General features: G+C 58.1%; 1 protein-coding gene across 18 annotated transcripts in view; it reads left to right on the top strand.

Annotated features, from left to right (window-relative positions):
• The window catches only part of OBSCN (obscurin, cytoskeletal calmodulin and titin-interacting RhoGEF), a 176,801-nt gene that overhangs the window by 116,466 nt on the left and 47,060 nt on the right, over positions 1-13,275 (top strand). For 11 of the 18 annotated variants that reach the window (XM_059695760.1, XM_059695772.1, XM_059695769.1 and 8 more), the window contains 14 exons: positions 281-544; positions 860-1,123; positions 1,666-1,929; positions 2,245-2,508; positions 3,051-3,314; positions 3,630-3,893; positions 4,552-4,815; positions 4,986-5,252; positions 5,358-5,630; positions 6,727-6,923; positions 7,071-7,146; positions 9,290-9,562; positions 10,532-10,798; positions 12,880-13,152. In XM_059695760.1, the coding sequence (XP_059551743.1) occupies positions 281-544; positions 860-1,123; positions 1,666-1,929; positions 2,245-2,508; positions 3,051-3,314; positions 3,630-3,893; positions 4,552-4,815; positions 4,986-5,252; positions 5,358-5,630; positions 6,727-6,923; positions 7,071-7,146; positions 9,290-9,562; positions 10,532-10,798; positions 12,880-13,152 (3,474 nt within the window). The remainder of the gene's footprint in view (positions 1-280; positions 545-859; positions 1,124-1,665; positions 1,930-2,244; positions 2,509-3,050; positions 3,315-3,629; positions 3,894-4,551; positions 4,816-4,985; positions 5,253-5,357; positions 5,631-6,726; positions 6,924-7,070; positions 7,147-9,289; positions 9,563-10,531; positions 10,799-12,879; positions 13,153-13,275) is intronic. The other 7 variants (XM_059695776.1, XM_059695775.1, XM_059695768.1 and 4 more) reach the window with 6 other exon arrangements.

Below are 13,275 nucleotides of genomic sequence, written 5' to 3'. Positions count from 1 at the left end.
TGCCCCAAATTTCCCCACAGAATCTGTTTCATGTCTCTCCAGCCCTCCCGGCCCTGTCCACCAGTTTCATACAAAGCCTCAGACCTGAGGTGTCCATGAAAGTGGCACAGCCCTGCTGTTCACAGGCTGGCTGAGGGATGCTACCATGCACAATGTGACTGGGCACACCCAGCATGTGGCCCGTGTCCACATGGGTTTTATGTCTCCTCTGTGCTGTCCATGTCTTGTCTTATCCATGAGCTCATATCTGTGACTGTGCCCATATCTTTCTGACTCCCAGCCCTGCCCGCCAAGTTCACAAAGGGTCTGAGGAAGGAAGAGGCCACAGAAGGGGCCATGGTAACGCTGCACTGTGAGCTGAGCAAGGCGGCCCCTGTGGAGTGGAGGAAGGGGCTCGAGACCCTCAGAGCTGGGGACAGAGTCAGCCTGAAGCAGGACGGGGCTGTGTGTGAGCTGGAGATCCAGGAACTGGTCGTGGCGGATGCCGGGGAGTACTCGTGCGTGTGCGGGCAGGAGAGCACGTCAGCCACACTGACCATCAGGGGTAAAGACCATGTGTGGCCATGTGAGCCAATGGCTTGGTGTCTGCAGAGACCACCTTCTGCTCTGTAGGGCTGTGTGGCTGGGTCTCTCCTTGAGAATTTCCCCGCTGTGGCTGCGGCCAATTTCATGTCCTGATATTTGTGTCCAGTCCTTTGTCTCCTCTGTTCCTCTCCTCAGTTTGCCTCTGTCACCATCTGTGCATTCATTCTCATTTACACGTGGCCCTTTGCAGCTTGTGTGGTCCTTGTGGGTGTCCTTGTCCTGGACACAGTCCGCAGACAACCTTAAGTTCTCTGTGTCACTGTGACCCCCGCAGCCCTGCCCGCGAAGTTCACAAAGAGTCTGAGGAAGGAAGAGGCCATGGAAGGGGCCACAGCCACATTGCGCTGCGAGCTGAGCAAGGCGGCCCCTGTGGAGTGGAGGAAGGGGCTCGAGACCCTCAGAGCTGGGGACAGAGTCAGCCTGAGGCAGGATGGGGCTGTGTGTGAGCTGGAGATCCAGGAACTGGTTGTGGCGGATGCCGGGGAGTACTCGTGCGTGTGCGGGCAGGAGAGCACGTCAGCCACACTGACCATCAAGGGTAACAACAACTGTGACCAAGCAGTGCCCTGTTTTGGTGTCCGGTTACTTGTTTCATGACATCTGCCTGCTCTCATTCCATGTTCTCCGCTGTCTCAGTGTCCTTCTCTTCCCATAATTCCACAGAATCCCTTCCACCTTCCTGGCTGTTGTGCAAACCATGAGAAACCAGCATCTAGGCCCCCTCTCATTCCTCATGTCACCATTGGTTTTGTTCTGTTTCCTGTCAGAGTCTGTGTCACCTCGTCCATCCAGTCATGTCCTGCCCCAAATTTCCCCACAGAATCTGTTTCATGTCTCTCCAGCCCTCCCAGCCCTGTCCACCAGTTTCATACAAAGCCTCAGGCCTGAGGTGTCCATGAAAGTGGCACAGCCCTGCTGTTCACAGGCTGGCTAAGGGATGCTACCATGCACAATGTGACTGGGCACACCCAGCATGTGGCCCGTGTCCACATGGGTTTTATGTCTCCTCTGTGTTGTCCATGTCTTGTCTTATCCATGACCTCATATCTGTGACTGTGCCCATATCTTTCTGACTCCCAGCCCTGCCCGCCAAGTTCACAAAGGGTCTGAGGAAGGAAGAGGCCACAGAAGGGGCCATGGTAACGCTGCACTGTGAGCTGAGCAAGGCGGCCCCTGTGGAGTGGAGGAAGGGGCTCGAGACCCTCAGAGCTGGGGACAGAGTCAGCCTGAAGCAGGACGGGGCTGTGTGTGAGCTGGAGATCCAAGAACTGGTCATGGCGGATGCCGGGGAGTACTCGTGTGTGTGCGGGCAGGAGAGCACGTCAGCCACACTGACCATCAGGGGTAAAGACCATGTGTGGCCATGTGAGCCAATGGCTTGGTGTCTGCAGAGACCACCTTCTGCTCTGTAGGGCTGTGTGGCTGGGTCTCTCCTTGAGCACCTTTCCGCTATGGCTGCGGACAATTTCATGTCCTGGTATTTGTGTCCAGTCCTTTGTCTCCTCTGTTCCTCTCCTCAGTTTGCCTCTGTCACCATCTGTGCATTCATTCTCATTTACATGTGGCCTTTTGCAGCTTGTGTGGTCCTTGTGGGTGTCCTTGTCTTGGACACAGTCCGCAGACAACCTTAAGTTCTCTGTGTCACTGTGACCCCCGCAGCCCTGCCCGCGAAGTTCACAAAGAGTCTGAGGAAGGAAGAGGCCATGGAAGGGGCCACAGCCACACTGCGCTGCGAGCTGAGCAAGGCAGCCCATGTGGAGTGGAGGAAGGGGCTCGAGACCCTCAGAGCTGGGGACAGAGTCAGCCTGAGGCAGGATGGGGCTGTGTGTGAGCTGGAGATCCAGGAACTGGTTGTGGCGGATGCCGGGGAGTATTCGTGTGTGTGCGGGCAGGAGAGCACGTCAGCCACACTGACCATCAAGGGTAACAACAACTGTGACCAAGCAGTGCCCTGTTTTGGTGTCCGGTTACTTGTTTCATGACATCTGCCTGCTCTCATTCCATGTTCTCCGCTGTCTCAGTGTCCTTCTCTTCCCATAATTCCACAGAATCCCTTCCACCTTCCTGGCTGTTGTGCAAACCATGAGAAACCAGCATCTAGGCCCCCTCTCATTCCTCATGTCACCATTGGTTTTGTTCTGTTTCCTGTCAGAGTCTGTGTCACCTCGTCCATCCAGTCATGTCCTGCCCCAAATTCCCCCACAGAATCTGTTTCATGTCTCTCCAGCCCTCCCGGCCCTGTCCACCAGTTTCATACAAAGCCTCAGACCTGAGGTGTCCATGAAAGTGGCACAGCCCTGCTGTTCACAGGCTGGCTGAGGGATGCTACCATGCACAATGTGACTGGGCACACCCAGCATGTGGCCCGTGTCCACATGGGTTTTATGTCTCCTCTGTGCTGTCCATGTCTTGTCTTATCCATGAGCTCATATCTGTGACTGTGCCCATATCTTTCTGACTCCCAGCCCTGCCTGCCAAGTTCACAAAGGGTCTGAGGAAGGAAGAGGCCACAGAAGGGGCCATGGTAACGCTGCACTGTGAGCTGAGCAAGGCGGCCCCTGTGGAGTGGAGGAAAGGGCTCAAGACCCTCAGAGCTGGGGACAGAGTCAGCCTGAAGCAGGACGGGACTGTGTGTGAGCTGGAGATCCAGGAACTGGTCGTGGCGGATGCCGGGGAGTACTCGTGCGTGTGCGGGCAGGAGAGCACGTCAGCCACACTGACCGTCAGGGGTAAAGACCATGTGTGGCCATGTGAGCCAATAGCTTGGTGTCTGCAGAGACCACCTTCTGCTCTGTAGGGCTGTGTGGCTGGGTCTCTCCTTGAGCATTTCCCCGCTGTGGCTGCGGACAATTTCATGTCCTGATATTTGTGTCCAGTCCTTTGTCTCCTCTGTTCCTCTCCTTAGTTTGCCTCTGTCACCATCTGTGCATTCATTCTCATTTACACGTGGCCCTTTGCAGCTTGTGTGGTCCTTGTGGGTGTCCTTGTCCTGGACACAGTCCGCAGACAACCTTAAGTTCTCTGTGTCACTGTGACCCCCGCAGCCCTGCCCGCGAAGTTCACAAAGAGTCTGAGGAAGGAAGAGGCCATGGAAGGGGCCACAGCCACACTGCGCTGCGAGCTGAGCAAGGCAGCCCCTGTGGAGTGGAGGAAGGGGCTCGAGACCCTCAGAGCTGGGGACAGAGTCAGCCTGAGGCAGGATGGGGCTGTGTGTGAGCTGGAGATCCAGGAACTGGTTGTGGCGGATGCCGGGGAGTACTCGTGCGTGTGCGGGCAGGAGAGCACGTCGGCCACACTGACCATCAAGGGTAATGATTGCCTGTGGCCACATGGACTCATTTGGGTGCAATGGCCCTCTCCTTGTCTCTTCCATCCACACTGGGTACCCATGGGCGCTCCCTCCTCTCTGTCTTGAACAATTTCCCTCACTCTCCTTTCTCCTTACCTACCACTGTGTTGTCCAGTGTCTTGGTATCTAGGTACTGATCTCCATCCAAATGACTTCCCTTGATCAGTTCTCATGGTAAAGACACAATTCCAGCTTGTCCTTTTTCCTATCCTAATCTGTTTATTTTTTCACCTTTCTAGCCTCTAGTCACGGTCTTAGGGGTCCGATTGCCTAATGGGACACAGCCCTGCCCATGGGCATCCTAAGTGGAGGCTGGCGTGAGATTTGCCTGGTTAGATCCAGAGCTCCTCCCAAAGCTCCCACCATGGACCCTCCTTTCCCTTGAAGTGGACCCAGACCACGATGCCCATTCCTACCCCAGTCTCCTGGGACCTGTGGCAATGAGTCCATTGGGCATCCAGACAGCTGGGGTGAAGCTGAGAGCCATGCCTGACCTAGGTTCTCAACAAGGTTGACTGGTGTAGGGGGCCTGTCTCCTGACTAGGCGTGCGTGGGGCTTGTCTCCTGGCTGGGTCTCTAGACTGACCCTGTCTCCCTTCTGCCCACCCACCCCACAGCCCTGCCGTTGGTATTCAGGGAGCCTTTGCAGAGCCTGCAGGCTGAGGAAGGCACAGGGGCCAGGCTGCGATGTGAGCTGTCTGAACCCAGGGCTGTGGTCTGGAGCAAGGGTGGCCTGGAGCTGCAGGCCGACGAGCGCCGGGAGCCACGGCAGCAGGGCTGCATGGTGGAGCTGGTGCTGCGGGACCTGCGCTGGGAAGATGCGGGCGAGTACACCTGCACCTGTGGCTCCCAGGCCACCAGCGCCACTGTCACCGTCACAGGTGGGCCCCAAGGTGGCCTCTGCCCTCTGCATAGGCCGTGCATGCTTTGGGGGGCCCTCTGGGCTGCAGTTTGTACTGGAGTCCAATCTGAGGGGACCCTGCCTCGGGCAGGGCTGGTGGGTGGACCTGACCAGATGTTCGGTTGACTCTACGTCCCCCCCTCCCCACAGCTGCACCCGTGCGGTTCCTCCGGGAACTGCAGGCCCAGGAGGTGGATGAGGGTGGGACAGCACGCCTGTGCTGTGAGCTGAGCCGGGCGGGCACCACTGTGGAGTGGCGCAAGGGCTTGCTGCAGCTCTTCCCCTGTGCCAAGTACCAGATGGTTCAGGAAGGCGTGACTGTGGAGCTGCTGGTGCACGATGCAGACCAGGAGGACGCTGGACACTACACCTGTGACACAGGCCACGCACAGAGCACTGCCAGACTCTCAGTTCGCGGTGAGCTGCCCGCGGGTCCCTGCCTTCCCAGGGCCCCTCAGACCCTGTGGAGTGGAGGCTGGGGTGCGTTGCTCAGCACTTCTAAGTCACCCTCTGGCCCCCCAGCCCCCAGGCCCATGTTCCAGACTGAGCTGCAGGACGCAGAGCAGGAGGTGGGCAGCCTGGCCCGGCTGTGCTGCCAGCTGAGTGAGGTGGAGCCTGGGGCCCCTGTGCAGTGGCTCAAGGAGGGTGTGGAGCTGCACACTGGCTCCAAGTATGAGATGCATCACCAGGGGGCCATGTGTGAACTGCTGATCCACGGGCTCGAGGCCAAGGACGCGGGCCAGTATGCCTGCGTGGTGGGTGGCCAGAAAACCATGGCCTCTGTCAAGGTCAGAGGTGAGCCTTTCCCTAATAGCTGCCCTGTGACCCCCTCCCCAGGTGCTGTTCCAAGGGTGGCTCTCAGGCCCCAAGGTTACAAGCTCTCTCTTCTCATTTCGGCATCACTCCCCTGTCGACAGTGGGAAAAGGGAGTCTGTGGCCCCTGGGTGCTGCCCTGCCTCCTGCCCCTAGCCGGCAGGTAGGGCAGCCTGACTTGGGCTGTCCTCTCTGAGCCCCTGCCTGTCTGTCTGAAGGTCTTGCCTTCCTGATGTCCCAGCCAGGGCAGGGCTGACCGCGGGGTGGGGATGGAAAGAGGCAGCTCCCCACTCTGCAGCCCCTTGCCTACTTCCTCCTAACAGAGATGCTTGAGCCCATCTTTGCCCCTAGGGGGTCTCTGTAGCAAGTGAGGTGATGGATGCTATGTGAGGCAGATAGAGGCCATGACAGGACAGGCGTGTGAGAGTATCCGGGAAGGCTTCCTGGAGGAGGGAGAGTGAAAAGTTCACCTGGGTGCTCAGGCCTGACTGGTAAAGGGTCCCATCACCCACACCCCAGAGCCTGAGGTAACCATTGTGTGAGGCCTGGTTGACATGGAGGTGCAGGCTGACAGGGAGGTGGAGTTCAGCTGTGAGGTGTCGAGGGCAAGGGCCACAGCTGCCCAGGGGTGCCTCCAGGACCTGCCACTGCAAAGCAGCAAGGTGGCAGAGGTGGTTGTGCAGGGCGACCACACCCACATGCTGCAGCTGAAGGGTGTGACATGAAGATGCAAGCTCAGTCTTCTTCCACGTGGGCCTCTACAAGTCCTCAGCCCAGCTCACTGTCCGCGGGAGTGGGTGAGGGTGGCTGCCCCTCTCAGCACACTCGGAGCCAAAATGTCCAGACCCTGTTGGGAGACAGAGGCAGACTGCAAGGGTCCCTGCTTTGGGGACTGGGAACTAGCCCCATGCATGGGTGGTTCTGAGGTGGCCCAAGATGCCAGGGTTGAGTGGTACCCTGTATGCTTATCTGTAGAAATTGGGGTGGGGTTCTGGGGGCAGACTCCAGAACTGGGAGGTGCTCCTGACAGTGGAGCATCCCAGCTGTTGAGGCTGATGCCACACTTCCCTTGGTGCAGCCCCCCAGGTGACCATTCTGGAGCCCCTGCAGGATGTGCAGCTCAGTGAGGGCCAGGATGCCCATTTCCGATGCCGGCTGTCCAGGGCCTCTGGCCAGGAGGCTCGCTGGGCCTTGGGAGGAGTGCCTCTGCAGGCCAACGAAATGAATGACATTACAGTGGAGCAAGGCACACTCCACTCGCTCATTCTCCACAAGGTGGGACCCTGGGACCTGCCTCCATCCACATGCTCCCAGGAGTGTGGGAGGAGAAGATTCCAACTCCCATTGGATTGGCCTGGGGAGTTGTCAGGAGACATGGTATGAACAGGCTGCCAGGCTGAGACCCCATCTCCGCTCCCACAGGTGACCCTCGAGGATGCAGGAACCATCAGTTTCCAGGTGGGCTCATGTAGCTCAGAGGCCCAGCTGAAGGTCACAGGTGGGCAGCCCCCTCCCACACCTGGCAAGGTGATGTCTCCATATCCCTCCCTAGTCAAAGAGCTTTTGGGGGGCGGTGTGGTCAGAAACCCAGCCTTGGGGTGGCAATTTTCCAACCCCTGACTGCTAAAGCCATGAACTGGCTAGCCCACTGAGGGGGGCTGGTGAAGATCAGCTTGGGAGATTCTGGTGTGCATGTGGGGTCCCTGTGTGGGGGTTAGTGCTGTCTGCAGGAGGGAGGTGGGGAGCCTGGCCATGGGGGCAGGGGGTTGGGCCCTAAGGTGGAAGCCCTCTGTATGGCTACTCCTATGGCACAGGTCATCTTAACACACATGTGCATACTTGACAGGCTCCCAGGTGATGGTGCAGTAGCATACCTGTGACATGTGTATAGTTTTGGGTATAGTGTAGTTGGCCTCAGGCATGCAAACAGGATTTCAAGAACCTTCAACTTAGATTATACCTTGTCTGCAGAGCTGGTTATTCTTGAGTGTCCCTCACCTGCTGTTCTACTCCTGGTTTTCAAACCAGTCCCATCCATCTAACCAACTATCCACTATCCATCACCATTCATCCCTCATCCACCCACCCACCATCCACCCATCCACCATACTTCATAATTCATCCATCCATCCATCCATCCATCCATCCATCCATCCATCCATCTATCCATCATCCATTCATCCAACACGTAGCATCCATTCACCATCGGCCATCTATCCATCCATTCACCATCAATCCATCCACCATTAATTTCTATCTTCCTTCCATCCACCATCCATCTACCATTTACCTATCTATCATTCACTATCCATCCATCCACCAACATCCATCCATCAATCAATTCATCTGTTCAACCATTTATCCATCCACGCATAAATCATCCATCTACCCAACCATTCATCTGTTCACCTATTGACTCATCCGTTCACCATCTACCATCCATTGAACAAACCTTCTAAGCCTTCTACCCTTGTATAAGTCTCGGATCTTCAGAGGGGCCAGGTGCAGCTCTGCCATCATGGAGCCCCCAGTCCACTGGGATAATTGGACATTAGAGACAAAGCATGTCCTGGGTCTTCAGGGGTGAACAGATATGGCGAGTTCTGTGGCCTCTGGTGCTGGGAAAGACTCTGTGGTCTCTGGGATTGGGAAAGGCCTCAAGTTGAATGATGGGAGATGGGCAGTGTCCTAGGTATCGTGATCTGGCTGGGCCAGAAAAGGCTTTGTGTGTTCATCAGGGTGGTTGGTTGTGAGGGAGGACATGGAGCTGGGTAAGAACTTATGCAGGGTTGTGCCTTGACCCCTGTCAGCCAAGTCCCAGCCTGTGCCAACTGACCTGTGTACAGACACCTGGCCATGTCCTTGGGGGAGGGAAATGGCATGGGTGTCCTGATAGGTGTTGTATGGACCAGCTTAGGTACAGTGCTGGAAGTGGGGATGGGGAGCTGGTGGAGCAGTCAGGGACTGTCAGATGTGCACTCTCAGAAGAGGGTTGGGGCAGTTGAAGGGCTGGGGCTGGAGTTTTGGTGGTGCATGCCCAGAAAGAGCTTGGGGAGGTTTCTGAGGAAGGCCTACCTGGGGCAGGTGTGGGAACACAGATCAGGCAGCAGCCGGGTTGGGGAAGCCCCTGAGCTAGGGCCTGCTGTGTGCTGGGGCAAAAGTAGTTGCCATGGGCATTAGGGCCCTAGAATTTTAGGTCTGGGGACCACAGGTGATATCTGGCCATATGGCCTTCTGGGAATAGAAGAAGTATCTGCTTCCACACCTGCAGGGATGGAAGGCTTACTACCTGAGGCAGACCCCACCCGCTCAGAGTGGCAGTCCCACAGCCTCTTCTCCCCACCCACCTCGTAGCCATGGGGCTTGGGACTTGTTCATTCTGATTGCTGAGGAGGCTGTGGACACATGCCTTCTGTGTATTTTTGTGAAACCAGGTGTATTCTGGAGAGGGGTGTGAATGCAGGGACACTGAGCCCACTCTCTGTGAGTGGTTTGAATGTATCATTCCATGAGCAGGGTGGGATAGCTGGCCCGAGTTGATCTCTAAACCCAGTGCCAGGGATCCCCAAAATGGTATATCCCCCACATAGTCCTGTGGGCCCAGGGCACCCAGCCTGCCCTCCTATTGCCCTCTTGTGCAGAGGCAGCGCCATGCCTGGTACGTGGCTTGCAGAATGTGGACGTCTTTGCGGGGGATGTGGCCACGTTCTCCTGTGAGGTGTCCTGTGCGGGTGGGCCCGAGGCCTGCTGGTGGCTGGATGGGACTCTGCTGCAGGACAGCCCCCAGAGTGCCATCTGCGTGCACGATGGGACGGTTCATTCCCTCACGCTGTCGGGCCTGGGGGTTGCTGACTCAGGCACCATCACCTACCGTGCAGGGCCCCTGGTCTCCACGGCCAAGTTGTTGGTCAAAGGTACCGGCCGATGGGACCCCGCCTGCACTAATGCTTCTGCCATCGCTGCTCCCGCAAGCTTCCTGCAGGCTCCGGGGCAGGGGGTTGGGGACTGGCATTGCTCCACACGTGCCATGTGTGGACACTCAGGCAGGCTGCAGTCCTGCTTCCTGGATGAGAAAGAATGCTTGGCTCAGAGCATGAAGCTGGGAGGCCAACTTCATGTCCACCTGCTCGTGGGATCCTGAGTGCTGGTGCCACCTGGTCGCCACTCTGCGGCTGCGCCTATCTCAGGCATATACCCAGAGGGCAGCCTTCCCACCTTGCCCCAGCCTGCCCTATCCCTGCTCGTGGCTGCTTACACTGCTGTGGTTTGGGTTGAGGGTCTTTTCTCTTTTGGGTTGGGGAAGGCAGTGGGTTGCCAGGAACCCCTCAGTCCACTCCCAGTTGGGTGCTCCTGGGACGGCCGCTTGGTGTGGCTTCACCTGGCGTGTTTGCAGATGGGTCTTCTCTGCACTGTTGAAGAGTAAATTGACATCCTCCCAGGTCCAAGGAGCAAACCATTTTTTGAGTAGGATTTTTCCAGGTGGAGATGGGACAGCACCCCCTGGAGGGGTGGAGAAGCCCCTGAAAAAGGGACAAACTGGGCTGGGGGTGCTGCGTGCCCAGCAAATGCTGAGGGCCCCTGAACTTTTAGGAGGAGGCATTGTGTCCCTGCTGGTGCCCCATGCTCCCAGGCTCAGGGAGGAAAGGGCTCAGGAGGTCAGAGGGGCCAGGAGGGGACAAGTGGATGGAGGCCGTCTGCCATGGGTGGGGTATGTAGGGACAAGGCTTGCACTATGTGGAGGGTCCTGGGCCACCATGGCCAGTTCCTTTCCTGCCAAAGCCCCTCGCTTGCTTGCTGAAAAACTGCTGCTGCTGACCGCAGAGGGCGGGTAGGCGCTGGTCATACGGCTCAGGCTTACACGTGCCCGGCGTGTTGGCCGACAGATCCCGCAGTGGAGGTGGTCAGTGCCATGCAAGACCTGGCGGTGGAGGAGGGTGGCCCAGCCGAGCTCCTCTGCCAGTACTCACGGCCAGTGCAGGCCACGTGGAAGATGGACGAGCAGGAGGTGCGCGCCGACGGGCGTCGCGTCATCATAGAGCAGGACTGGACCGTGGCCAGGCTGTCCTTCAGACCAGCCTTGCCCTGCGACAGTGGCATCTATTCTTGTGAGGCTGCGGGCACCCGAGTGGTGGCTCTGCTGCAAGTGCAAGGTGAGGCCGCCCAGCAGGCAGCCCAGGCCTAGCAGGCTTCGGCATGGCCAGCCAAGATGCAATGGCGGAGCATCGGGCAGGGGCAGCCAGCAGAGTGTGACCGTGCCAGTACTGGAAAGATGAGATCTGAGCAGTAGGTCCTGCTGAAGCTGGCTGGGCCCTGAGCCCACCCATCCAAACCCCATCCCTCCTAAAGCAGCTTGATAACACAGGGTGGCTGGACAGACCCTGGGCAGAGACTACACCTAAAAGAATCTGCATCCAAAACACTGGGGAGGTAGAGGCAGGTGAGCAAGCAGGCCTGGGGCCGCAGGACCCTCTGCAGGGCTCTACGTGGGGCTCTGTCCCCACCTCCTGGGCTCAGATCCCAGCTCTGCCCCTTCCCAGGCTGTTGCTTGGATGGTGCACCAAGCCCCATGTCCTTGAAAGGATATGCTGTTGGGGAACCAGGAGCAGGGGACAGTGGGCTGCCCCACTGTGTGGAAGGGAGCATTGTTTGGCTGAAGCCACTTGATCTTTGGGAAAATCTGGACTGTCCCTGGTGTTGAGTGAGCTGGAGAGTGGAGACAGTTGTCGGGGCCATCCAAGCTGGATAGCAGGTGTGAGCAGGTGAGACCAGTCTCCCACAGGCCACACGCAGTCTTCCCCCCCGCTCCCTGCACCCCATTCCCTCACTTGTTCAACAACTAAATTTTGTAAACACTTTTTTTGGGGCACCTGAGAGCACATCAGGGAACAGACAAAACTCCCTCCATTCATGGCAGCACCCCTGACATCCTCATTGGAAATGTGATTGGAGCAGTGTGTCCGCAGCCTGGGGGGTGGGTCTGGGGCTCATGGACATCTGGATAGAGGCTTCAGCCGCAGGCTGGAGAAGGAGCAGAGTAAGGAAGTGGGGACAGTAGGCGCTAGGGGGCTTGCTGCTGCTGTAAAATCTGGGCGACAGATTTTACAATGGTGACATCCTTGGGTAGGAAGTAAGGGTCAGCTCCAGCAGTGACTTCACTGCCGCCCCCTTGCTCCCCCGCCCTCCTGTCTGTCAGCTGGCCCTGATCACGCCATCCAGCAGAATGGAGTCAGACGCCTAAGTCACTGTCAGCTCTAACGGGAGGAGAGGGGCTGGGCCAAGGGGGAGTCTACTCTGTTGTGGGAAAGCAGTGGGAGAGGGATGTGGGTAGCCCAGCAGGTCCTCTGTTTTGAAACACCCTCCCCACTTCATTTCCTGGGCCCCTGTCCACAGCAGACACCCTTGCCTATGGCATGGGCCTGGCCTCTAACCGAACTGGGAGGGTACATCCTGGCTGTGTGTGGGTTCAGTCTGAGGCACGTATCCAGACAGCAGTTGGGGCTGTGGGCTCGGACCACCAGCTCAGTGACTGCAGTGGCTCCTTGCTGTCATGTGGGTCAAACTCAGACCGTTCCTAGCATCCAGGCCAGCCCTGGGTGACCTGAAGCTCCTCTCCTGCCTGATCTCACCACCTGGCCCCTTGCATCCTTCACCCCGCTGGCCTGACTCCCCGCTGTCCCCCATGAATCCCTCCTTCATCCCCATTGCAGTGTCCCCTCTTGTCACTCCTCTTGGCTGGATGCCTGTCCTGAAAACGGTGCTGAAGGTGGCAAGCCTCACAGTCAGGCACTGAGTTCATGGCCTCCATGGAAAATGCATGGCCATTTATTATAGACTCTCGGACTTTTTAGGAGAGAACCAGAGAGGGCTGGGGAATATGGGCAGAGGTCTCTCTGGTCCCAGCGAGTGAGAGTAGCAGCCCAGCAGGTCTGATAGCACTGGCCTGGAGACAGAGGAAAGGGGGACAAGTAGAGCCCCACCTGCAGCCAGGGCAAGGGTGGCAGCACCTGTGAGGCTTCTCACCTGTGAGGTGGGGAAGACCCCCATCCTGACTCTAGTGTGGTGATGGTGTGGAGGTGGGCAGGGCCTTGGGAGGACATGCATGAAGGCTCCACGTGGACATCACTGGTCTCCCTCCTGGTGGCCCACTGTTTGGCCCTATGTCATGGGGGCATTTCTATGCGGCCTGGGCAGTAAGGGCTCCCAAGCCCTGAGTCATCCCTCCATCCCCCAGCCAAGAATACAGTGGTGCGTGGCCTGGAAAACGTGGAGGTGCCCGAGGGGGGCGAAGCGCTATTTGAGTGCCAGCTGTCCCGGCCAGAGGTGGCTGCACACACCTGGCTGCTGGATGACCAGCCCGTGCTCAGCTCAGAGAACGCCGAGGTGGTCTACTTCGAGAATGGTCTGCGGCACCTGCTGCTGCTCAAAAACCTGCGGCCTCAGGACAGCTGCCGGGTGACCTTCCTGGCTGGGGATGTGGTGACCTCAGCGTTCCTCACCGTCAGAGGTGGGTGTGCGGATGGGAGGGGGGGGGTCTCTGCCACCCCTCCCGCTGGATACTCTGCTGAAGGGATGAGGAGGGGTTGAGCTGGGCCTGCAGGTTGGGCAGGTCCCTCAGACCCTTCCCACT

This window comes from Myotis daubentonii, chromosome 5 (genome assembly GCF_963259705.1).
Source record: "Myotis daubentonii chromosome 5, mMyoDau2.1, whole genome shotgun sequence".
Taxonomy (NCBI): domain Eukaryota; kingdom Metazoa; phylum Chordata; class Mammalia; order Chiroptera; family Vespertilionidae; genus Myotis; species Myotis daubentonii.
Note: the sequence above shows the minus strand (reverse complement) of the source record. Positions and strands in the feature narration are given on the sequence as shown.